Source organism: Melanotaenia boesemani, chromosome 7, assembly GCF_017639745.1.
Source record: "Melanotaenia boesemani isolate fMelBoe1 chromosome 7, fMelBoe1.pri, whole genome shotgun sequence".
NCBI lineage: Eukaryota > Metazoa > Chordata > Actinopteri > Atheriniformes > Melanotaeniidae > Melanotaenia > Melanotaenia boesemani.
Genome location: NC_055688.1, coordinates 3,898,526 through 3,923,372, shown reverse-complemented (window position 1 = coordinate 3,923,372; position 24,847 = coordinate 3,898,526). Strand labels below are relative to the sequence as shown.

Here is a 24,847-nt window from a genome sequence, read left to right as displayed (position 1 = left end):
CTAATCCAGCATTCATCTTCCCTGTACTGTGAGATCTCACCAGCCAGTAAGTCTTATCTTGACTCTTGTCTCATCTCATGTTCTGTCCCTTGCTCGCTTTCTTTTCTTTTCTTCTTCCAACAATGTCTGGTTGAGTTTCTTTGTTGAATCAGAAACGGTGTGCATTCAAAGCGGCAGGTGTGTTTATATTTTGTTTGCTAGCATGTGACACGTTGCATAAAGCTGCAACGTCACGCAGCATCCCGGAAGAAAAAGTTGTGAAGTGCGTTTTTTTCAGTTGCAGCATACCTCACGTTTAGTTTTTAAAGGGGTTTTAACCTTTTTTAATGCTAGTTTGATTATTTGACGTTACTGTTGTTGTTATCCTTTTTTTAAATTAGGACAAAAATGTCCTATTAAGTCACATTAAACCCACATTTCTAATAACTATTATTAAATATAATCATACATTTTGTGATGTTAGGATTTAATATTTAAGATAAATAATAAAATTAAGGTTTTACTGTTCAATGCTAAAAATTGGCCCTATTATAGGCCTATGCATGAAATTCTATTAGGAACATTTAAAAGTTGAACTTCAAAGCTTATGGAGACTTTCTTACAAAAATGTGCCATATGCCACAACACATAAAAGTTGATGACCAGATTGAGAGGAAGAATTTCCCCAAATAGACAACAATGTCCATAATGATGCACAAGGTTGAAATGGTTCTTAAAGTAGAATTCCAATCACAGATCACAAAAATCACACAGTAGAAATGTAAGATGCAAAAGTAAAATTTTAATTAAAAAAGACAAGTTTGCATTGACTATGCCACTAAACATTAATTAAATTATCATTATTATTGTTGTTATTAATAATACTAATACTACTTCCACTATTACTAATACTAATACTCACTAATAATAATAATTATTATAATTATTATTATTATAAGCAGTGATGGGAATAACGGAGTTAAAATAAACGCCGTTACTAACGCCGTTGCCTTTTTTAGTAACGAGTAATCTAATTAATTACTTTTTCTATCGTTACAACGCCGTTACCATTACCAAAATGCCGTTACTACAAGTTACTGAGTGAAGCTACGAAGTGGTCGTCCCACTTGGTTTAACGCTAGCTTGGCTCACAGACACAGGAGCTCCAAATGTGTGTGTGTTTTCCCCTGTAGTGAAAACAGGGGTAAGCGATTAAGTAATGATGATTGGAGGAAAATTTTATAAGCCAATCAGAGACACCAGGTGGGCGGATGTTTACACACAAACCCAGCACATAGAAGCACACACACAAAAAATCAGAGATGGCGAGTCCGGAGTCTCAGGGAAAGACGGCGTTTTCGAGGTGGAAATGATGAAGAAAATTCTTGAAGTACAGTTGTACCAGTTGTGGTCTTTTGAGGTGCAATAAATATTAAAACCTCTGTTCAGGTACCAGTCTTTGCTGTTCTACTCTATGCACCTGGCCTGGGAAACCTGTTCTGAAAAAAATCAAACTTCTTTGACATTTTTAAACTTTAAAAAAGTAATGAAATAGTTACTTTCCCTGGTAACTAGTTATTTTTATAGTGGAGTAACTCAGTTACTAACTCAGTTACTTTTTGGGAGAAGTAACTAGTAACTGTAACTAATTACTTTTTCAAAGTAACGTGCCCAACACTGATTATAAGTCAAATTTGCATAGGGGGAGTGGTGGTTTATACATTTCTCCTCCGTGTTTGCGTGGCATGACTCACCCCTCATACACCTCCTGTTCGTCGGTGGCAGCATTCACCCCTCATACACTTCGTGCCGCAGGAGTGGGCAGGTTTGTTCTCCGCCTCCTTGCACGTTTCTCTGACCAGACCACACCGGCCTCTCATCTAGCATTTGCTGAAGCTGCAACACTCACACCGTAGCCCTCGGAGAGCAGCGATGTTTTCCTGCAGAGCAGCCTGGCAGAGGTGTGGGCCTCTGGCTCGGAGAGCAGCCTTCAAGCTGCCTCAGGATGGTGAGTTTACACAACCCACAATTTAGTAATTTCACATCTGCTTGCTTGGATGTGACGTTTTCTGTGAGCTTTCTGTGACTGTAGGAGACGTAATGGTACACCGTGTCCTCCCGTGGATTTCTCTGCATAGCTGCATCCAAACTGCGTGGAAATGGCAGCGCGTGTTACGTGAAGGTCAACCCTGGTCCTCAGATCCAGTACAGATTAAAGGACGTTTTATTTTAGCTCCTTGTTTCTGTTAGCTTGTTGGGGCATTAAAATGTTTCTCCGTGGCATTTATATGTACCAGTCGTTATGAATGGACACAGGTTTGTTTCCACCTGGTTTGCTGAAGTGAAATAATTCTCCAGATTCATCCGTTTCTGAATGAACGTGTCTGAGAAGTTTGTCTGAGACGGCGGACGTCGCTTCTCAGAATCATCCAAACGTGCTGAACGTGTTAGCTCGTGAGGCTCTCGTGCAGTGTACATGACCTTCATTTCTCTGGGTAACGTGGAAACATGGTTGCCACTGTCAGTCACGTGGGTTGCGTGTGTGACGGCGGTCAAATGTAAAGAGCACAGAGGCACGAGCCAAAGCTCTGCAGCTGTGAGCGCGCGCCACAGACAGGACAGGTCTGTGTCCACAGCTTATCTCTGCTGCTGGGGCGATGACATAAACTCGCAGCGGGGAGTTTGTTTTTCTCGTTTGGCCCGTTTTTTCCTGAGTCATGTTCTCTCTGCACCACTGAGAAGTGAAGGTGACCCTCCCACCACACCTGGACGTATCCTGCAGGGCTTCTCTGGCTGAGTGGTCTCAGTTAATTGGAAGAGTGACTTACTGGCTAATCCTGTGACTTCCTGACCTGCATCCCCTTCACTGCTCATAAACCTGCTCCACCTTACCCCCCCGACTCGTACCTTTTTAGACTTGAGCCGATTAGCAGGTATAAATAACAGAGGGAGGGAGCCGGCTCGGAGTCCGGGACACGGGATTAGTTCCTGAGGGTAACACGCTGGACTTGACCATGATCCAGTGGGTTCAGTATCTGTCAGAAACACTTGTTAATAATATGTCAGTAAATGGACCAGTGTCCTTTAGTTTGTCTTTTTCATTTTTTTTGTATTAATATGTGAATTTAGTTACATATTCTCAAAGTAAACAGCAATAAAAAGTTTCATTATTTTCCCTCCTCCTCTATAAATATGTCCCTCAGCAGGCCGAATGTGAGCGAGCCTTGTCCGTTCAGGCCGTGGGATGCATCACTTCTCACAAGCATCAAACAAGTGCTGCCGTGCGTGTTTCAGGAAGCTAAATCCAATCCGAGTGAAAGTCTTCATGAGCTCGCTGAGCTCCGGGATTTCTCACACTGCCAGACTCAGAGACTCCAGCAGCACATTATTCCTGTCCTGCCCCATCTCTGGAAATCTGTCCGGGGTCATGAATAGTGGGAGTCACAGAGTAGTCCAGATCCAGTCAGACTATGGGGTCCAGCTCAGTTCATCTCATGTACCTTACTGTCATCATCAATTCTAGCTTAAAACTAATCCACACAAGTCCGGTTCATCAGAGCTGCGATCATGTAAAACAGTTAATAGAAATGATGACGTAGCTGAGGAAACCGTGGGAGTGCATGGAAGCGGAGCATGCAGGGGGCGGCAGAACCATCGGTCCATCCCAGCTGTCTGATCCTCAGACCTGACCCTTCATAACCTCCTTACATTCTGCCAGGTTGAGGCAATAATGTGCTAAAAATCCTGATCCTGAATCTTGATATGAGGTGTTGGAAGGGTGTAACGGGTGACCTGTGATGTCTTCCAGTTGTGCAGCGGCGGGCGATGTCGTCGGTCCCTGGCGGGTCTGGGGAGAACATAGTGTACGCCATCCTGTGTGGTGGAGCTCTGGTTGGATCTTTGTCGTATGTAAGTTGTTGTTTGCTTCAGCACATTTAGTCACAAGCAAATTATGCTAACATGCTAACAGGTTAGCAACCACTGAAATCTTGTTTTCTGACTGAATGTTTTCCTCCCCCTGCAGGCGTACATCACCGTGTCCACAGATCACGCTCGCTTTAATGATCGCATCGCACAAATTAATGCCAGACCCAAGACGGACTGGACACCCAAACCCTGGCCACCCAAAAGTAAGTACGACAAAATGTGTATTTTTGTTTGTTTTCTGACCAGTTCTTTCATTTCCATCCTGGAGAACTCGTCTTGTTTAGTGCATAATTCCCCTTTTTGTCCTCCTCGCTGTTCAGTGGTACATGAGGAAGAAGACCAAGTTCCTTATGACGTAACTGGAATGTTGGGAAAAGATGCTTACTCTCGGGGCTTTGACAAGAAAGTGATCAGATATTTGGGATAAGACGAGGATGTATAAACACATTTCAGGTGTTTGGAGTCGACACCTCGACTGTACTCGCTGTGGGGTTGTTGGCCGTGCGACATGAGCGTGTCAGGGCAGTTTGCAGCTTCTCCGTGTGATTCATGTATGCGTGTTGTCGTGTCAGAAAATTCATGATTTGAGCGTAAAACTGGACCAGATCTGCATCTGGCTTTCGGTTCTTTAGGAAAACCTTCAACAACACGGATCAAAATATTCCATTAAAAAAACAAACACACTGCTACAAAACACAGCAGGACCAAAAGTTAATGTAACCACCTCAGAACCAGGACCTGGAAGGAGAACCTCCATCGGAACCAGAACCAGGAAGGAGAACCTCCATCGGAACCAGAACCAGGAAGGAAAACCTCCATCGGAACCAGGACCAGGAAGGACTGGATAATTTTCCAGCTCTGATCTTGAGAGGAACTAATTAGAGCTTCTGGTTGTTATTGGTTAATTGGGTTATTTGACACATGGCTCATTAACTTATTAACCATGTTCTTAACCTGCTAAAACAAGCTGATTAAAATCTTTATCCATGTTGTGTTGGCCAGCTTGTTACCACGACAACAAGGAGGGATGGTATTACATGGTGTAGGAGGATGGTTTCCGATGACACCCTGAACTGAGCCACATTTCTAAAGCTGGCGTAGGTACAAAAACTGGCATACGCCCATTATAGTCAACTTTGGGGATTTATAAAAACCAAACTTTTCGGGAGAATGGCTCTGTCTCCACGGCAACTTTGACCTTGTCGTACGCACAAAATCTGGAGAAACGAGAAACTATGACACCAACGTTCCAGAATAAAACCAAAGACATGAAGTAAAATGTGAGACATTTGTTTAAAATCAAATATTACCTTTCACACCACGTTATACATTAAAGCTGTTTGCAAACATGAATGAAGAGGCATATTTCATATTAATACTCCTGCTGCCAGCATGTACCAGATGGATTAATAATTCATGTTAAAATAACGTGGTCGCCGTGGAAAATGTGCTCGTCAGTCAGGCTAAAATTTCCCCACCTGTAGCTGTTCAGAAAATTGATGGTTGGATTTAAAACGACTCCCCAGTGCGTAAAGATGCGCAACCTCTTTTCTGGCCCTGCTGGACGTTTGGCGCGAGACTCCTGAACAAGCGGATTTTCAGAGACCAGCAAGACTTACTGTTCCACATGGCTCATGAACCGGTTCCAACCACCATGTGCTGTGCTGTTGGACCTCTGTGGTCCTCAGGCAAAGACAACAATCCAATTTGCAGCACTGTCCGGTTTCCCCGATGTAATCATTGCACCAAGTGAGGCTCTGTCCACACGGCGCCGAAGCTGGTTCAGGTGTGAAAATGGTGGCGAAAACTAGGAGAAAGGCTTCACCATCCCCACAAAACTGCTGCTGTTGTCCTGGGTCCAGACCCAGCTGAATGGGACGCAGACTGGAGGCTGGAGCATCTAGAAGTGATGCAACACGAGGAGTTTTATATTTTATTTACAATGCTCTTTAGTGTTGTCCCAATCTCCTGCAGCTTCTTGTCCACCTGGTTAATAGCAGTGATGGTGTCCCTCTGCACCTGCAGGACTTCCTCTGAGGACACGGCTGCTGCGGTGCTGCGTGGAGTCTCTGGCCTCACCCTCTCCAATCACAGCTGCAGCACCGCCCACCCAGCTGGAGCACCCAGGAACTAGAAAGAAATATTATTTAACACTAAATAAACTGCTACCAATCTTAGATTATCTGTATATATTTATTTTAGACATTAAAAGAAAAGACTACATTACCAGCCTGCGGTGCCTCTGGCGTGTCTTCCCTCTGACACGGCGTTGCCGCCCTCTGTCTTTCTGACCTTGGTGATGACCACGCCGTCCCCACCAAATAAAACCTTTTTACGTTTTCCAACGTGGTCCATCAGGATCTCCGTCTCACATTCTGAAAAATTCCTTCCTTCCTTCCTGAGCCATCATGGAAATGATGTGATGAATATTTATTATAGGCGTTCACCTGACCTTTTATACCCACCATAAGGGCGGGGCAAGGCGTTCCCTCACGTGCTCCCGCTTTAGAGTTGCTTTATAAACAGAAACAGGTGTACGACGTGCGTGCGCACGCTTTTTAAAAAAGTTTTTTTATTTGACATGTGTTTTTAAACGTCGGAGACAAATTTCTATTTTTATTATCAGATGATAATTGTCTGACTAGGATTCTAACACTGTTCTCTCTCTTGTTTGCAGGTAAGGATGAAGAAGAGGGTGAGTAATGTCATCTCATTCATGGCCAAATGCTCACTGAAATGTGAACCTGAGATGAAGAAACGTTAGCATGGATGTGACTGTGGCACTGTTAAACATCCTGTTGTCAAATCCAGTCATCCCACTCATCACACGCAGCTGGAGGAACCATACAAGTTAAAGAGGATTTATGCCGTCGTTACGCTTATCCTGAAACTAGAAGCAGGAAATAAAAATGTAGTTTGAAGCAAATGTCTGAGAATGTGTCAACAGAAAAGTAAACAAATCCAGCAACAAGAGGAGCAAAAAAAACTGAGAATATACCAAGACCACCATCAGCCGTGCACGCTGTGCACGCCATCAGCTGCGCACGCTGTGCATGCCATCAGCTGCGCACGCCATCAGCCGTACTGTCTGGCTTCTGTCGAGCTCTGCTGATTAAGAGGAGCGTGATGGTGATGAAGGTCCCGGTCTCTGGTTGTGTTCAGCCCAGACGCGACGCTGTGTTGATGCTAACTTCTAACTGACCAGTCTGGTCAGTTTGTCGGTCTGAGGGTTGAAATGTTTAAATGTCATCAGGATGTCAGTGAAGTGATAAAGTTAGTGATCGAGATGTTTGATGTGAAGTTGAAACGAACCAGACGACCGGAGGAGCTTCACGTAGTTGCAGATGCTGCTTTGGTTGCTGTGAAACTGAAAAATAATTCCTGTTTAACCGGAAACAGAAGTGCATGCTGCTAATGTCTGACTGTCACGTCTCATAATCTGGTTAGATTTCATGGAGGTACGATAGGGACATAAGTTTTCTAACTTGTACCTCCACATTTGAAACTTAAATCAAATCCACTATGGATTAATTCTGCAAGTCAGAGGATACCAGGAAACGCTGCAAGTCCAGAGCATTTTTCCCACAAAACTGACGTATTTTCAGACTAGTGGAACTAACTGATAGTTGTAGGTTTGACTTGCAGCTTTACTTGTTGTAATTCTAACTATGGAGATTCAAGTTAGAAAACTTGGGTCGCTGTCTTTGCTCCACAGTTTTCCGCTGCTGTGCTCTAACCTGACTTCACTCCGACTTAAACGCCGTTTTCAGATCATCTTCTGTAACCTCGGCTTTTTCTCCCGACCTTAACCTGAAGGTTTTCTGAGCAAACCAGCTGTTCCGGCTTCCTCTCCCACTCGTTTTCATCTCGCTCCTCTGGTCTTTAAGTAGACACCTTCCATTTTTCACCAGATAAAAAGCAACCGTTTCATCTCTGATAGAGTGAAGATGCCATCTGTCTGGCTCTTGTTAGAAGTCCATTTCCATGTTTCCATGTGTGTCGGATGCACACACACATCTGCGAATCAGTCGATGTGTGCATGAACTGAATAACCTCAGATGTTCTCCTCCAGCCTCTAACTCTCTGTCTTTACTCTTTTCAGTGTAATGCTAAAGCTAAGGTCCTATGTGGCCGCATGGATATCCGTCCTAGAGCTGGATGCTTTGGATGTGAACAGGAAAACAAACCCCTCTCCTCCTCCTCATCCTCCTTTCCTTCTCTCCCATACCGGACAGAACTCTGAAGGATTTTTCAGATTCAGGACTTGTGCTGCTAAACGTTGATGTAGAGATAAATGACGAGGAGCCACAGACTGTTTCTGGACTTTGTATTGTTTCCAGCTCTGTAGTTTGAATGTTGTTGTTTTTGTTGACACGCCTGAGCCAACCAGGCTAACATGTCTGCATGCACTGCTGTGGGTGATTCTCTGTCAGCATCTGTAGTCGAGTTACGTGAAGATTAAAGAAGCACAACCCACCTGAGCTGTTTCAGTGTCTTTCACTGTCGGACTCGCTTTCAGAGTTTCAGATAAGCTGTAACTTGTTATTTGGATGGTAAGAACCAAGATTCAACTTGTCCCCCATCTCCCCTGCACCCGAACCTGCACTCCCCTCCTTCCTTTCCTCCCCCTCCTCTTTGTGTGCATGCAGTTTGTGTCGTGCATGTGTCGCCTCTTATTTCAGGTTTTGAGTGGTGTGTACTAGTAGTATTTCAGAAGCTATGCTAAAGAAACGAGCAGGAGCACATCCGCTTTAGCGACAGTTTCCATCCAACCATCTGATTTGGACCAAATCATGTGATGTATGATGAATTATTTACAACCCTAATACTAAAAGAGTGTTGACACTGTAACATGTAGATACAAACAGGATCTCATGAAGCCACATTTTATTCCCAGTGGAACATAAACTAAGAAACTGAGACGTTTTACCATGTCATGGAAAATGTCTTTAAATCATCTTTGAAAACACACTTTTATCCTTTCGTTTTTAACCCAGTGGGAGTTTGACGTAGCTTTTACTGTCTTCGGATTGTATCGTTTCCTCTTTGCTTTTAGTGTTCTTATAAATCATTTTTGTTTTGTGTTTTACTTGTTGTGCAGCACGTTGGTCAGCCATGCGTTGTATAAAGTGCTATATATATATAAATATGCTATATAAATAAATTTGGTGTGGTAAAATATGAGCTGATAGTGAATCTGATGGCAGCAACATGTCTGGAAAAAGCTGCAAAGGGAGCAACAAAAGACTGGAAAAAGTAACAAAGCAGAAACACCTGGAGGAGCATTTGACTACTAATCAGGTTAGCTGGCAGCAGGTCAGTAACATGACTGGCCATAAAAGGAGCATTTCAGAGAGGCAGAGTCTCTGAAATGGAAAGATGGACAGAGGTTCACTAATTTGAGACTTACTGGAAACTCGAAAAGTTGTGGAACAATTAGGCGTGATAAGCAATAAGTCAATTAATTGCACGATAAGGAAAAAAAAACGCGATAAGTTTTTCTTTCTTTCTATCTTACTTTACCATAGATTGTGTATGACAACAGGTTTCACAATGGAGTATCTCGAGTGGACACTCGTTTCTTGCGGAGCGATCTCTCTCGTGTCATACTTGACAGCAGCATGTTACAGTGCGAGACCGTGGTGAAGCACTTCGTGCAAGCCGGGACGTCGCATTTGTTTTACAGGGCTGCCAACTCTCACACGTCGGCCGTGAGACTAGCGCATTTGAGTGGCTTCTTATGCTCTCGCGCTAAACCTCCGATTTCTCATGCTGAAATACACATCAATTGGCTAATTGAGAGGTTCGGGAGGATTCCGAATGGGCTGCATTACTTTTGGGCCGGTGTCTCGGCGTAGGTGGAAAAGGCGAGCAGCGCGGCGCCACAACGCGTCGCAGCAACAGCGCAGCGTCGCAGCAGCAGCGCGTCACCACAACGCGTTGCAGCAGCAGCTCGTCATTGAGGTGGGATCAATGGGCATAAGTTCACTTTTCTGCATATTGATTTTGTATCCCGATATCTTACCATAAGAGTTAAGCAATTGAAGCACTTTTGGCAAACTCGTACATGGATCAGTTAGATATAAAAGCATATCATCAGCGTAAAGAGACACTTTGTTTTCAATGCCAGATCTTACTATTCCCTTTATATCAGTTTTACCGCGCAGAGCTATTGCCAGTGACTCTATTGTTAAGGCGAATAAAAGGGGTGACGGGGGCAGCCCTGTCTAGTGCCACGTTGTAGGTGAAAGAATTTGGAGATGTTATTATTTGTCTGGACAGCCGCCATGGGTGACGAATAGAGAATTTCAATCCATCGTATAAATTTTTGTCCAAAACCAAAGCGACTGAAAGTGTAGAAATAGTAATCCCACTCCACCCGATTTTTCTGCATCAAAAGCTAATATTACCTCTGTAGCCTCGGATGGAGTGGGACCATAAAGGACATTGAAAAGCCTGCGTGTATTTGAGGACAGCTGTCTGTTCCCAATGAATCCTGTCTGATCATCAGAGATCAGTGTGGGTAGCGCAGTTTCAAGTCGCTGAGCAATCATCTTAGATAGTATTTTGCTATCCACATTTAGTAGAGAAATAGGTTGATACGAACCACACTGCAATGGGTTCTTCTCCTTTTGAAGGATAAGAGAAATAGTGGTCTGACGCATTGTTGGAGGTAACGTGCTAGAAACAAAGGATCCGTGGTATACAGAAAGTAATACAGGGGTTAACTAATTAGTGAATGTTTTAAAGAATTCACTCGGGAACCCATCAGGACCAGGGCTTTTACCATTTTGCATAGATTTCACAGCAGACTGAAGTTCTAACTCTGTAAACGTCTCTTCTAGGTCGCCTGCCATTTGCTCACTAACAGAAGGAACGTTTAACTTATCAAAAAAAGACTCAAATAAGCGCCTATCTTTCATTGACTCTGATGTAAGTATTGTGGAGTAAAACTTATGAAAAATTTGGTTAATTTGAGAATGATTTATGCACTTATTATGAGATTCATCTGTTATTTCAGGAATACACTGAGCTGCATTTTTCTGATGTAATTGCTGTGCAAGAATTCTCCCTGTCTTTTCACCATGCTCATAGGTTTTATGGTGGGTTTTATTAATGAGATTGACGGTGTGTTTGCTCGAAAGAAGGTTAAATTCAGTCTGAAGCATCATTCATTGTTTTAATAGATCTGGTGAGGAGGTCCTGGCCAACAGTCTATCTATATTTAATATGTCATCTGTCAGTTTCCTGAGGCGTTCATGTTGAATTCTGTTTTTTTAGGCGGAGTATGAAATAATTTGTCCCCTTAAATATGCTTTCGGCGACTCCCATATTGTTGAGAATGGCATTCCTGGTGTCTTATTATGTTCTAAGAATGTAACTATTTCAGATGAGATAAATTCAACAAATCTTTCATCAGAAAGCCACTGAATATTCAAACGCCATGGATGATAAGCAACTTGTGAAACAGGCATCTGTAACACCAGGGACAGTGGAGCATGGCCAGAAATTACTATTGCGTTATAGTCACATTAGGAAACAAGAGGGATAAGATTTTTATCAATAAAAAATAGTCTATTCTGGAGTACGTTTTATGGACCTGTGAGAAAAATGAATACAATCTAGAAGTGGGATTTAGAAAGCGCCAAACATCTGATGCGCCATACGAATGAAGAAACAACTCGACGGTCTGGGCAGCTTTACATAAAGGCATAGAGCTGGATGAACTACGGTCCAGAGTGGAAAAACAGCAATTAAAATCCCCTGCCAATATAAGTCAATGTGTGTCCATATCTGGCAAACGAGAAAAGAAATGGGTAAAAAAATGCCCGGTCATCCCAATTAGGTGCATATACGTTTGCTAAAATGACTGGGGTTTCATATAATCTTCCCATAACAATGATAAACCTGCCTGAGGAGTCTGCCTCCGTTTTAGACATCGTGAATGGGACATTTTTGTTGACTAGGCTAGCTGTTCCCCTCGACTTGCTGTTAAAACTGGAGTGATATGACTGGCCCACCCAGCCCCCTCTCAGTCTGAAATGATCAAGTGTGCGCAAATGCGTTTCTTGAAGAAAAGCAATACCCACGTTGAGCTGGTTAAGGTGTGCAAGCACCTTTTTCCTTTTTACAGAGTGATTTAAAGATTTTACGTTCCAGCTCACCAAATTTATCTGGCAACCTGCAGCTCCCTTAAGTGTGTGAGCTGTATTAATCATTCTCTATCTTAAAATAAATTCTCCAACATACAAATCGACTCAAACAGAACTGGTGCAGTTGCATCCCTCCCCATGTCACCAATTATAGGAACGTGGTGACCCCCAAACCCTATATGTTTATATCCACACATGTGTGCTTATAGTAGGGAACTTAAATTCAAATGCAGGGTGCTCCACTTAAGCAGTATTTAAAAAAAAGAAAAAAAGAAAAAGGGCGCTAATTTATGCAAATATGCTTAAACAGTCAAACCCCATCAGGTGCTAGTTATAACAAAAGAACATACATACTCAGTTGGTATAAGACAAAAGAACTACAAGAGGTTACTTGCTTGTATTGTCCAAATTTACCTTTTCTAGTCCTCTTTTACTCACCACAAAACATGAATAGAAAAAGAGCGTGGGCTCTCAGTCACCGTTATTAGCGGGTTCTTGCAGTGATGACGCTCATCTTGACGTAGGACATCGCTTTATCTGGATCCAGAAAGTCTTTTTTGATTCCATTATGTGAGATGCGGAGCTTCGCTGGGTGAATGACTCCATAACGAACACCCGGCTGGCCTCTCAGAAGCTGTTTAACCTCATTGAATGCAGATCTCGCCCACCACACTGGGAGGGTAGTCTGGGAAGATGGAGATAGACATTGTGCCATATTTCAGATTACCGCCCGCCTGTCTAGCACGGCGTAATATGTCCACGCAGTCCTGGTGGTTGTGCAGCTTTGCGATGATAGGACGTGGTTTCCCCCTGACTCGCTGTAAGTGTAGGCTCCGATGCGATCTATCGATCATCACTGCCCTGTCCATGTGGAAGACCTCCTTCAGTATCTTCGTGACAAAAGATGGAGAGCTCGAGTCGGGCTCCTCTGGTACATTCAGGATCCGTATATTGGACTGTCTCATTCTTCCTTCTATGTCAACGCACTTCTCCTGCAGGCTTCTTATCTCTACCTGAAGTTTACCGACTGTAGACTGCAGACTCGATACGTCGTCCGAGCATGTGGTCAGGCTATGCTCCATATCAGTTACCTTACATTTCACACAGTCCAGATCAGAGCGAAGCAGCGAAATGTTATTAACAACTTCGTTCTTAGCGGCTTGTATCTCACTTTTCACTCCATCAAATTCCTGAGCAAGTATATCTTTCAGCTCTGACCTGAGCAGCACAGAGATATCTTCCTTTATTGAAGCGAGGATTTCAGCTTTGGTGTTGGTCATGGTCTTGGTTAGCTTACTGGTCGGTGACTTCTTGGGTTCGGCGCTAGCCTTGTTAGCCGCAGGTCTGGTTCTTCCCATGTAGGCGAAGTTTTGCAAGTTGGTTGCCATAAAAAAGATGAACTGAGTGGTGAGTAACCTAAGGCATATATTTTGCACCTGTTTAGGGCGTATCAAGCGCCAAAGATCGAAGTTTTATGAAGGCATTCAGCAGAGCGTCCCGAAACGTGACCTACTCCATTGGCTGCTTGCTAGCGCCCCCCCCATAAAATGTCTATTTTAACGTCTGATATGTTGTTTATGTTTTATTGGGAATAAGATGGCTTGATGAGATTTATAAATCACTAGATTGTGTTTTTCTTTACACCTTACAGAGCGTCCTGGCTCTTTTGGACCTGGGTTGTGTAACGTGACATGACAGCTCTGCTGTGTGTGAATGTACAGAAGTCGTTAATTATTCAGTTTTTCTCTTTTATTTTTTATTTGGATGTCACAGCTGCTAATAATAATCTTTAATGCTGCTGCTTTTTAGATGTTCATTTTAAAGTTTCTCACATGTGAGAAGTCATGCATCTTTCCCCAACTGCACGTGTTTTTATAATCTTTGTGTTTTCATCTTTGTCTGATCATTTATGTCGTCGTTGTGTTCCAGGTGGTGAGGAGGAGGCCGGTGAGGAGGTGGAGGTCGCGGTGGAGGAGGCAGCTGGCGGGGAGGCAGAGACCGTAGTAGAAGAAGCTGCTGAAGTGGTCGCTGAGGTTGCAGAAGTGGTCGCTGAGGCTGCTGAGGCTGTTGCCGAGGCGGCGCAGGAGGTGGAGGCGGTCGCAGAAGAAGTGGCTCATGTGGCCGAAGCCGTGGAAGAAGCTGCACAGGCCGTCACAGAGCCAGCCGCGGTCGAAGTCCAGGAGTCCGAAAGCAATGGTACGACTTCTTCATCTGAGGAAGAGGCTGCTGCCTCGGAGAACTGAGGTTCCACACATTCATGGCAGGGACACACAAACACACACATACACACACCCCTGACTATTTCTAAGCTCCTTTATCGAGCCCTCGACTGCAGTTCTGTCCTCCCTCGTAGCACTGGGAACAGTACCACCATAACTTCCAGTCCCATCTGTAGATGCACTCAGAGGCTCTCAGCCCCTCCTCAGGTTCCCGACTCCATGTTCCCGTTCAGCATCCTGACTGTGTGTTTTCCTCTTTGTATTTATGGGAGTGGGTATAAAAGGACAGTACTGTGTACGAAGTCGACGTCTCTCAGGTGTGCAGCGTAGATCACTGCGTTTTCTCTCTCTGAATTCACTCTTTTATGGCCCGACGGCATTATTAAAAACCACTGATTCTCAGATTTACACCACACCGAGGCATTTCCAAGGTGGCAGTGAGGTCTTCGTGTGACGCTCGTGCAGTTATGGGTGAAATAAATGTGATCACTCTGTGAGTTCACACACTTGCACACATAATGACATGAACCTGGTCCTTCCTTCAGCCTTTAGTCAGGCTCCGTGAACCACACTCACCAAACAACAAGCAACAACTCCGCTGTGAATATTATTTTGTTATGAAGACGTAATTAGCTGTGTTTTATTTCCACAAACCTCTGTAACATTGTTCTGCTTTTCCGAGTGTCACAGAGCAGATAGACGCCTGTTTTTCCTCAGACTGTGAGACGGTTGTGTGTATCCTTCCGCAGGACTACATAACTCTGAGACTGTGTACAAACTCTGTAACTGCTGTAGTGTATTTTCAACTGTTCTGTGACTGTCAGAGATACCAAAAGGTCAGAAAAACTGTAAAAAACAGCAACAAAACCAAACCCTCCTTAATTTACAGAAAGATTCAAACCACTGTGATCATATTTTTATTTTGCTTATAACTGGAAATGAGCACTGTGAACAGGTCACGTCAACTCATGGAGCCAAACAATAAAGCTTTTGTCAAACGGAAAGATTTACTGCCGTCTTTGATTTGTCTGAATTCGTCTTTTCACTTTGATTCTTCCTTAGACTTTTCAGTAATCACAAACATATCACGTAAAACTTTGCTTCGATATTTCTGATTATTCACTGCATTCAGTTTAGTTTGGCAACATGTGAACACACCAGCGATTGTTTTATGTTCCACATGTATTCCTAATAGATGTACTCATTTTAATTTATTACATATTTTCTGTTATAATAGATATATTGATGTAGATCAATACTTGGATGTATTATTACACCTCTGCTAAATGGCTTCCAGACCCCACTTTCATATCTACATACATACTTTTAGAAACATGAACACTGTACATAGTGATGTATCCACACCTCAGTTGTTTTATAGTATTCTATTTTCCCTCATTTTGAGGCATACACCCCTATACACTGTAGATGTTAATTTTACTGAAATGGTTCCCTTTCTGTTTCATTGTACCTTCACGTAGTCACAGTCCACCACACAGACTCTCATTAGCCTTCCCACGAGGTCTGTAAATGACACAAGTTAGCTAACCTCCTCAGTTTTTGAGTTACATGTGGGGAACTCCAACTTGAGCCGTAGTGACGTGTGGATGGCTGGGTTTTGTGTTGCAGTGCCGCTGGCTGCTGCCTCTACATTTGAGGTACTGAAGATGCCTGAAGTTCAGGATGAGTTGGCACCCACTGTTGAAGACCTCCGAGAAGAGCCCCCCGCACCGACAGAGGCAAAACCTGTCAAAGACGTTCCTGTTCCTGCTGAAGAAACTCCTGTTACTGAGGAGACTGGTACACCAGTGGAAGTTTCTGAGGAGGCCCCTGCACCAGTAGAGGTTGCGCCAGTTGCTGAGGAGGCCCCTGCACCAGTAGAGGTTGCACCAGTTGCTGAGGAGGCCCCTGCACCAGTAGAGGTTGCACCAGCTGCTGAGGAGGCCCCTGCACCAGTAAAGCTTGCGCCAGCTGCTGAGGAGGCCCCTGCACCAGTAGAGCTTGCGCCAGCTGCTGAGGAGGCCCCTGCACCAGTAGAGGTTGCACCAGTTGTTGAAGAGGCCCCTGCACCAGTAGAGGTTGCACCAGTTGCTGAGGAGGCCCCTGCACCAGTAGAAGTTGCACCAGTTGTTGAAGAGGCCCCTGCACCAGTAGAAGTTGCACCAGTTGTTGAGGAGGCCCCTGCACCAGTAGAAGTTGCACCAGTTGTTGAAGAGGCCCCTGCACCAGTAGAAGTTGCACCAGTTGTTGAAGAGGCCCCTGCACCAGTAGAGGTTGCACCAGTTGTTGAAGAGGCCCCTGCACCAGTAGAGGTTGCACCAGTTGCTGAGGAGGTCCCTGCACCAGTAGAGGTTGCACCAGTTGCTGAGGAGGCCCCTGCACCAGTAGAGGTTGCACCAGTTGCTGAGGAGGCCCCTGCACCAGTAGAGGTTGCACCAGTTGTTGAAGAGGCCCCTGCACCAGTAGAGGTTGCACCAGTTGCTGAGGAGGTCCCTGCACCAGTAGAGGTTGCACCAGTTGTTGAAGAAGCTCCTGCACCAGTAGAGGTTGCACCAGTTGCTGAGGAGGTCCCTGCACCAGTAGAGGTTGCACCAGTTGCTGAGGAGGCCCCTGCACCAGTAGAGGTTGCACCAGTTGCTGAGGAGGTCCCTGCACCAGTAGAGGTTGCACCAGTTGTTGAGGAGGCCCCTGCACCAGTAGAAGTTGCACCAGTTGCTGAGGAGGCCCCTGCACCAGTAGAGGTTGCACCAGTTGTTGAAGAAGCTCCTGCACCAGTAGAGGTTGCACCAGTTGCTGAGGAGGCCTCTGTACCAATAGAGGTTGCACCAGTTGTTGAAGAAGCCCAGGCAGTTGCAGCAGATGTTGCCTCAGCCAAAGAAGCTGTCACAACAACAGTTGTAGAAGTTGCAGCAACTCCCTCTGCAGAAGCTGCTGCTGTCTCCGTTGAGACCCAGGCAGAAGATTCCAGCAAGGAGTTCATTGTTGTTGTTCTGGAAGGAACACCCAAAGAAGACAAGAAGCCTAAGGTGCTGGGAGTTGGACCCATGACTGGTAGATTCATCCCTGCTCCAGATGACGACACCGTCACCACTTCTGAGGTACCGGTTCAGATTTCACAGGCTGTTTCAGAGATGATTGAAAACATGACGTGCAGATGAGCCGGTGTTAAGAGACTGGTAAATAGGCTGATGCTTAAGTAGACTGAGATGTAATGAAGTGTTTATTCCTGATAGCTTTAGTGTGGGAAGCGGACACAAAAGAAATAATTCTAACACGGCTCTTCAAACTTTGCTACTCAGGGTAAACGACGACTTCTTAGGATGCAAATGCAGTAGTTTCAACAAAGGTACTGAGCCTTTAATTCTTCTGGACTTTGGTACTTTCCTACTACTCATCCACATCTACGTACTTCAGGTTCAATTGTCCGCTAGAGATGCAGAAGGCGTGTGTTGGAGTGTATTCATACAAACGCAGTCAGTGTACAAGACTAACGAAATTCATCTTTTGTCTCCATCACAGTAAACATCTCCCGAATGACAACTTTTATCCTCCAGAAGAAGATGTGCCTTTCTCTGATGTTTCTGGGACTTTCCTGCATCATTTTACCTGAAATTTAAAGGGAGCCATAGGTAGTTCGGTCTGAAGACATAAAAACACAGTGTTACGGTCAAAACCTGCTTTATTGAGCCATTCTCCCTCAGTTTGACACTTCACACTGAGTCCAGTCAGGAACAGATGGCTTGTCCTTCTCTGGTTTATCGTTTTGTCAGGTCTGTTTACAGCTGTTGATGAATCTGAGCCATTCGGTCAACCCTTTACTCTTACTGTTACAATTCACTGCCTCAAAGACCACTCCAGTATGCTGACTCTGACCAGAGCGCCTGAACGAGGCGTCCAACCACCAGCAGTCTGTTACTCTTTCCAACCTCAGGTTCCTTTTCCTGCTTCTCCTCAAACACTCCCTGTTCTTGATCTTGTTTTTTAACAAAGAAACACGCTGGCTGAAGAGCCCATGTAGCTACCTCGCTACCTTAGTTTTCCTCATGTCTGCAGTCCTGAACTCTGCACACCTCTGGTGCTCTGTGTGGAGCTTCTTGGCCAAAACCCACAGCTGCTAAGCCACCTTTAATAAGCAGGTTCTAACTTTACTCACCCACTAATCTCCATAATGTAAAGATAATATTGGCACAAGCAATAAAACATTGAAATTCAGACATTTTACCCATTTTTTCTTCCTCTTTACTTTTGTATACACTAAATGTAGGAAATGTTAGCGCCTTCTTTTTGATGTTATGATGCAACCCCTTTTTGCACACCTCCTATTCAGACTATCAAAGCTGAGAAATCCTCCTCACCTTCATCACCTCCACAGACAGCGATGTGGAGTTAAAAGGAAACCTTGTTGAGGAATTTTCCCTCCTTCATGTATGACAGAATAAGGAGTAGCTGGCTGTTGTATCACACTTCCGTCACCTTTTTGTTTTTCTGTTCTTTCTAGTTTTGCTCTGTGTGGATGGATCATTAAAAGGCCACAGCATGTGCAGAGAGATATGTTGCAGTGTGGCATGAAGTCTGAGTTTGGGAAATGTTGAGGTATGTCCGATGGAAAGTCTTGGTGTAAAAGCTTCGTTGGCTCTGTGGGATTTCTGTCTTTTCCTAGCTTAGCGGGTGATCTCTGAATCTGAGCTGGGATCACTGAGGGAAGAAGCTAACTTGAGGGTTAGTGTGTATTTTAAAAATGGGAAAATGCTGCTCTGTCTTTAAGGTAGTCTCTGCATTGCAGCTTGAGTGGACGCCATTGATTTAGCTAAGGACTGATACTGTGACACATTACTGTTTTGCAAAATAAAGATGAGTTAAAAACATTTTGTGTTCTGTAATTTTTGATTTAAACTTCTAGGTACAAGCCAGTTAACATTGGTTGAATTCTTCCAGCTGTTATGGTAAAAGTTGGTGAGAAAGTAAAATCTGAAATCTGTTATTTTTGTATTTATAATTTGATAATTGAACTTCCTTTTTCTCACAATAGCTGCTAATTCCCGGGTAATGGATTTATACTGGATTAAATTACATTTTATTCTACACACACACCACTAACTTAATTCTGAAAAAAGCCGTGGTCGCTCAGCATGTCTTGGAAAAATGAAAAGACATCATTACTCATGTTTGGTTTCTCTGGATATAAAAAGCATTGAGACGATGGTAGCGGCTACTGGAGGTTACCTGGGAAACAACTTGATGTCTGCTGTCGCTGAAGGAGTCCATGTCCAGACTTTATGTGGTGGCATGCCTCCACCTGTAGGGGACTTGTCACCAAGGTAACAGCCAATGGAGAAGATCTTAGTTTCTGTGACAGCAGGTTATGATTTTTAACATGAAACATACCTTCACCATCACCTTATAAAGTTTCTGAGACTGCCAACAGTTGGCATTTGTTTTCTGTTGTCCTCTTAGATTTATATTTTATATGCTTTATGTTTTTTGATTGGTTATTTTAATGGTAAATGATCTGTATTTATATAGTACTTATACCTGAAACGATACCCACATTATACATCACATTCACACACTGATGTGGACGCTGCCATGCAAGGCGCTAATCACGACCCCTCAGGAGCAATTAGGGGTTCGGTGTCTTGCTCAGGGACACCTCGACATGAGCTCGACAGGCTGAGGATCAAACCTGACCTGGAGGAGGCAAACTGGCAACCCTCGGGCTAAGAGATGACCACTCTACCCACTGAGCCATGCCGCCCCTTAATGATTACAGTCTGTAATGGAGCTTGGACTGGTGCTGGCTTGGCCTGTAACTTGAAAAAGATTTTTCGAATCTCAACGGAACTTCCCTGGTAAAACTAGGTTAAAATAAATAATACTGGATGATTGGCGCTCCATGTGTAAGACCCAACACACATGAGCAAGCTCTAAAAGACGGAAGGAATTTGGTTGGAGAAATTTAATGTGCTTCTTCATTACACCAAAAATCAAAACTAAACTGGGTGAACAACAATGTTGTTGGAGACAATGTGGGCAATTGAACGCCAGCCATTGTCATATTTTCATCATGTATAAACATACGATCATTTTGAGACGGGGTACTAAGAGTTATGGAAGAAACTCTAAGATATAACGTCCCTAATGATCCCCAGTTTCTATTTCTAGGATGGATACCAGAAGTAGTAATAGATAAGAGAAACATTTCTTTAAAACTGTCTCTGGAACAAAGAAGGCTATCGCAAGAAACTGGCTAAGGGCAGACCCACCTGGATTGAACCAATGACTGGACATCACTGAAGAAATTCAGTCAATGGAACAAATGACCTACACCTACGTCTTCACACAGCTGTATGATGTAAGATGGACAAAATGGCATCTACATGTAAACAAAGTGCTTCCCCATGTTTTCTTTAATATTTGTACCTGTTCATTATGTTAGCCAAAAAAAATTTACGACTCTTACAGGTTCACATACTTCCTGTGAACAACATGGTGGTCAAACAAAATAACTTGTTCAGAAGGATGTGAGTTGTAGGTTTACTACAATCCTCTGGCCTTAATCTCAACAGTCGTACCCCTGCACCTCCTCCCTCACATTTCCAGAGAGGAGAGCTCAACTCCTGAGAGCTGAAGTATCTTAAGAGGCTAAATAATTTCATATTAATCTTTAAGAAGAAAAAAAAAAAAAAAAAAAAAAAAAAAATTAAATTTCTTATGGGAAGACTAAGACTCAATCAGAAATAAATTAATGGCGAATCCTTTTAACCAAATTGGCAAATTTGGTTGAAAGGATAAAACAAATGCAGAAATTGTATCATAAGTAAAGCACTGACAAACAGCTGGGAGTCATTCCCTCCCTCCATTATATATCCGGACTAAACCGGTTTTATTGAAAGAAAACAGTAACAAAATTATTCAACTTAATGCAGCTTTTAAAGAGGGAAAAAAACATTCACTGGATCCACAGAAAATAAGAGTTAACTGTAACGGGGGATAAGGGGAAGCGAGGCGGGCAGTGGCCCCCTCGTGTTTACCTGAAAATACAACCCTTGGGCAGAACACCTCGCTAAGTCAGAGCAAGACAGGACAACTAAATGATCAAGAAGAGCATTGTTTCCTGCTTACAACACAATGGCAATGGACTGCCACCTGTAATGAGTGTGACTCACTTATCCACTGAACTCTTACACAAACCACAGGAGTAAAAATCTTAAGACACATGCAATTAAAAAGAAAAACCAGTTCAGTTTAACAGTTATACAACCACCAGGTATACAGCCGTATGCCGGTCCAGCAGAAGAGACACTATAAAAAGGATAAGACATGTTAATATAATTTCAGCAAGAACAAGTTGTAAAAGAAGGTACAGACATTAATGGGAGCATGTACGCATAAACAAACCTCACCAGGAGCGACCAGAAAGAACGACGGGACTTACAGCAGCCCGGCCTCTTGGAATACCCCAGGACTCTACTCCAGGTTTCCAACTAAACACACTCAGCACAACTGTACACACACTAACTATATATCCTGTTTATACTGTACCAGTTAGTCGTCTTGCCACCTCTGCTCTGGTCGCTCTTGGATCAGTTCTCACTACAAATGAGTGCAGCAGTCTCTTATAGTGCCACTAATTGATGCACTGATCATCAGCAATTGTCCACAGCTGTTAGCTTGCATTCAGGGCCCAGTGGTAGGCCCAGGTAGTAGCCAGGAAAGAGAGAGAGAGAGAGAGAGAGAGAGAGAGAGAGAGAGAGGGGTGCTGATTAGCTCAGTCCATGTGCTTCCATTAACTGGTCCTTCCTTTTTCGCAAACTTACACAAATTTGGATTTGGAGAGTCGTTCATTACCTGGATTAACTGGATTATTTCATTAACCTACACCTCATCAACAGACACCATCACAACCAATGGATTAATTTTACAACAATTCACGCTTCACAACGACACTAGACAAGGACGTCCACTCTCTCTACTTGCAGAACCACTTGCAGCTAGCATAAAACAATATCACCAAAGGAATCACATCATTATCCACAGAGCACAACATTATCCTCTATGCAGATGATGTGTTGATCCTCCTTCAAGAACATCACTTATTACATGAACGCCTTGCAACCAATTTCACCTTCAGAAAGAATTTCAGTAACAAAATTGTCAGTTTTCCCTAGGACTACTTCTTTATTTAACATGATAGCTTCACCTCCAAATCCATCCTGATTCGATTCTCTTGATTCAGCAATATCTCAGTTTTATTGGAAAAATAAGACACACAATAAGACTGCAAAAACCTAAATTTCAAGGACTAGATACACCCAGTTTCAAACTATATCATCTGTCAAGTCAGTTAAAATACTTAAAATATTGGCTTACCTCTTCACATCTAGATCCAAGTTGGTTAGAAACTAAACAGGCACTATGTAAGGATTAGGACTTGCAGATCTCCCAGTCATCAGCCAAGTGATTAAACCAAACCCGTTTTCAAAATATCTCCATAGCGTCAGCTCTGACAGTTTGGTGGGAAACACTCTATATTAAAGGCTCCACTTTTGCACCATCTACTAGCTCACCAATCTGGAACGATCCAGATTTTACAGTAAACAGGAAACTTCAATTAAAGATCAATCAAGAGCGCCTCACACGGTTTCACTTAGATCAACGTACTTATTGTACACAGCACACCACTGACAGTTATATGCATGATTTATGGCACTGAACACCGGGTAGAGACAAGTCACAGATAACCTATCACATCGTCCTATCCCCACAACTCTGCATCTTAGGAGACATGTCCTCCATACAATTGCACAACACATCAAGACTACACCGTTCACAGCCCTAGCTGTCTCCAAGGAAACAATCCTCCTAAACTAGAAAGCAAGACATCAGTTCACCATCACCCTCTGGAAGAGCCTGTTAACAGCTCAAATTTCTCTGGAAGAAATGTCTGCCTCAGTGAATCATAGGTAACCGCGTTTCAACAAGATTTAGTCCGCATTTATAAACAGACTCCTACTTATGAAGTCCTTTACCATGCCATACCATACCATATCATGCCATGTCATGCCATACCATGCCATGCCATGCCATGCCATGTCATGCCATGCCATACCATGCCATGCCATACCATACCATGCCATGCCATGCCATGCCATACCATACCATGCCATGCCATGCCAGCAAAGACAGTTGCATGATAATCAAGGCACTGGAAAAATCAAAGATCATGATTCTCACGCCACCTGCACCACATCTAGATGTGAGCAGCTGTGGCAGGTATGCAACAGCATCCTCCGCACCAATATGGGGTTGATATGCAAACTGAAGAGGGTCCAGCATGGATTCCAGGTCTCAGGTGGCCCAGGAGCAGATCACCTAAAGAGTAAGTTATCCATCACTATTTACCCCACAGAGTTCAACACAACTGTTCCTGAGAAAAAGCTGACAATACAGCATTTGGGGGGGTTGGTAATCTAGCAGTTTTTAGAGTTATAAAGGACCATCAGTGCCTTAACTTCCTGAGGAGGCTGAGGTACAACATCAAGTTCCATCAGTCCTTCCCATCTTTTACAGAGGCACCGTGAACTCTCTCCTGACATACAACATGTCTCTCTGGCATGACAGCAGCAGTCCCTCAGATAAAAAGACACTGAGAAGGGTGGCGAGGGCAGAATGACGGGGTCAAATTACAGGAACAACAGCTCTGTCTGACAAGAGCAAAGAAAATCATAGGGGACCCAACTTACCACAGCCACAGCCTGTTCTTTCTGCTGCCCTCAGGCAGATCATACTGCAGCAGGTCGGTGTGGTTCTGCAACAGCTTCTTTCCAAATGCTGTTAGACTGTTGAACAGCCCAGCAACATACAGCAGATATGTGGTCTCCGCTTTCACTGATATATCTATGATGGTGATGGTGTTTTATGTCGTTTTTCTCTAGCTTTTTTTTTTTTTTCGTTCTGCACTGTGTCCCTGGAGTAGTGTTTTATTAACAATAAAATAAATCTTGAATTGGGTAGGGCCAGCAGGGACATGTCCTTAGCAAAGTCCAGGATGCAGGTGGTGAGGTAAGGTCACACCGGCGGGTGAGCTATAATTAACTGAAATGTTTTCACCTGACCTTCACAAAATATTCACAGATTTAAAAAACTGTTCCTTTGGTACGGATTCCTGGAAAAAAATGTAAACATGTTAAAATTATCATAATTAAGTAAAAATAAACATTCCCTCTAATATCACAAATTTTATGCAATTGCAATGAGTCACAATGATCACATTCAACTGTTATTTTTTATTAAATAATTATTACAGCTACAAAGATGATAACATGCTGTATAACAACGGTTTAGCACTGTGTTTGGAATTATAGATTTTAAATCAAGCTGATGAAGTTAATTTCTTGCCCCTGAATACAATATTTTGCATAATAAATTTCTATTCTAACCAACTAATAACTAAATGAAACACACACACACACACACACACACACGATTATGACGTCTGTCATAAATTAAAATAAGTCTTTAATGGTTAATGTCGGACACTTTTATGTTCTTACCACTGTCAAAATCAAA

At 43.4% G+C, this 24,847-nt stretch overlaps 1 protein-coding gene across 9 annotated transcripts; it reads left to right on the top strand.

Moving 5' to 3' along the window:
- Positions 1-1,745: 1,745 nt before the first annotated feature.
- mgarpa (mitochondria localized glutamic acid rich protein a) lies at positions 1,746-19,143 on the top strand. Of its 9 annotated transcripts, none has more exons than XM_041990628.1 (9): positions 1,746-1,987; positions 3,788-3,888; positions 4,004-4,109; positions 6,584-6,601; positions 13,989-14,255; positions 15,908-17,058; positions 17,098-17,376; positions 17,578-17,624; positions 17,798-19,143. In XM_041990628.1, exons 1-8 carry the CDS (start codon positions 1,912-1,914, stop codon positions 17,611-17,613), a joined length of 2,034 nt encoding a protein of 677 aa, XP_041846562.1. In that variant the 5' UTR covers positions 1,746-1,911; the 3' UTR covers positions 17,614-17,624; positions 17,798-19,143. The 9 variants fall into 9 exon arrangements, with proteins under 9 accessions (XP_041846562.1, XP_041846559.1, XP_041846561.1 ...); XM_041990627.1 differs by having other exon boundaries at positions 1,747-1,987; positions 15,908-16,104; positions 16,144-17,376; XM_041990629.1 differs by having other exon boundaries at positions 1,747-1,987; positions 15,908-16,200; positions 16,318-17,376.
- Positions 19,144-24,847: the final 5,704 nt, after the last annotated feature.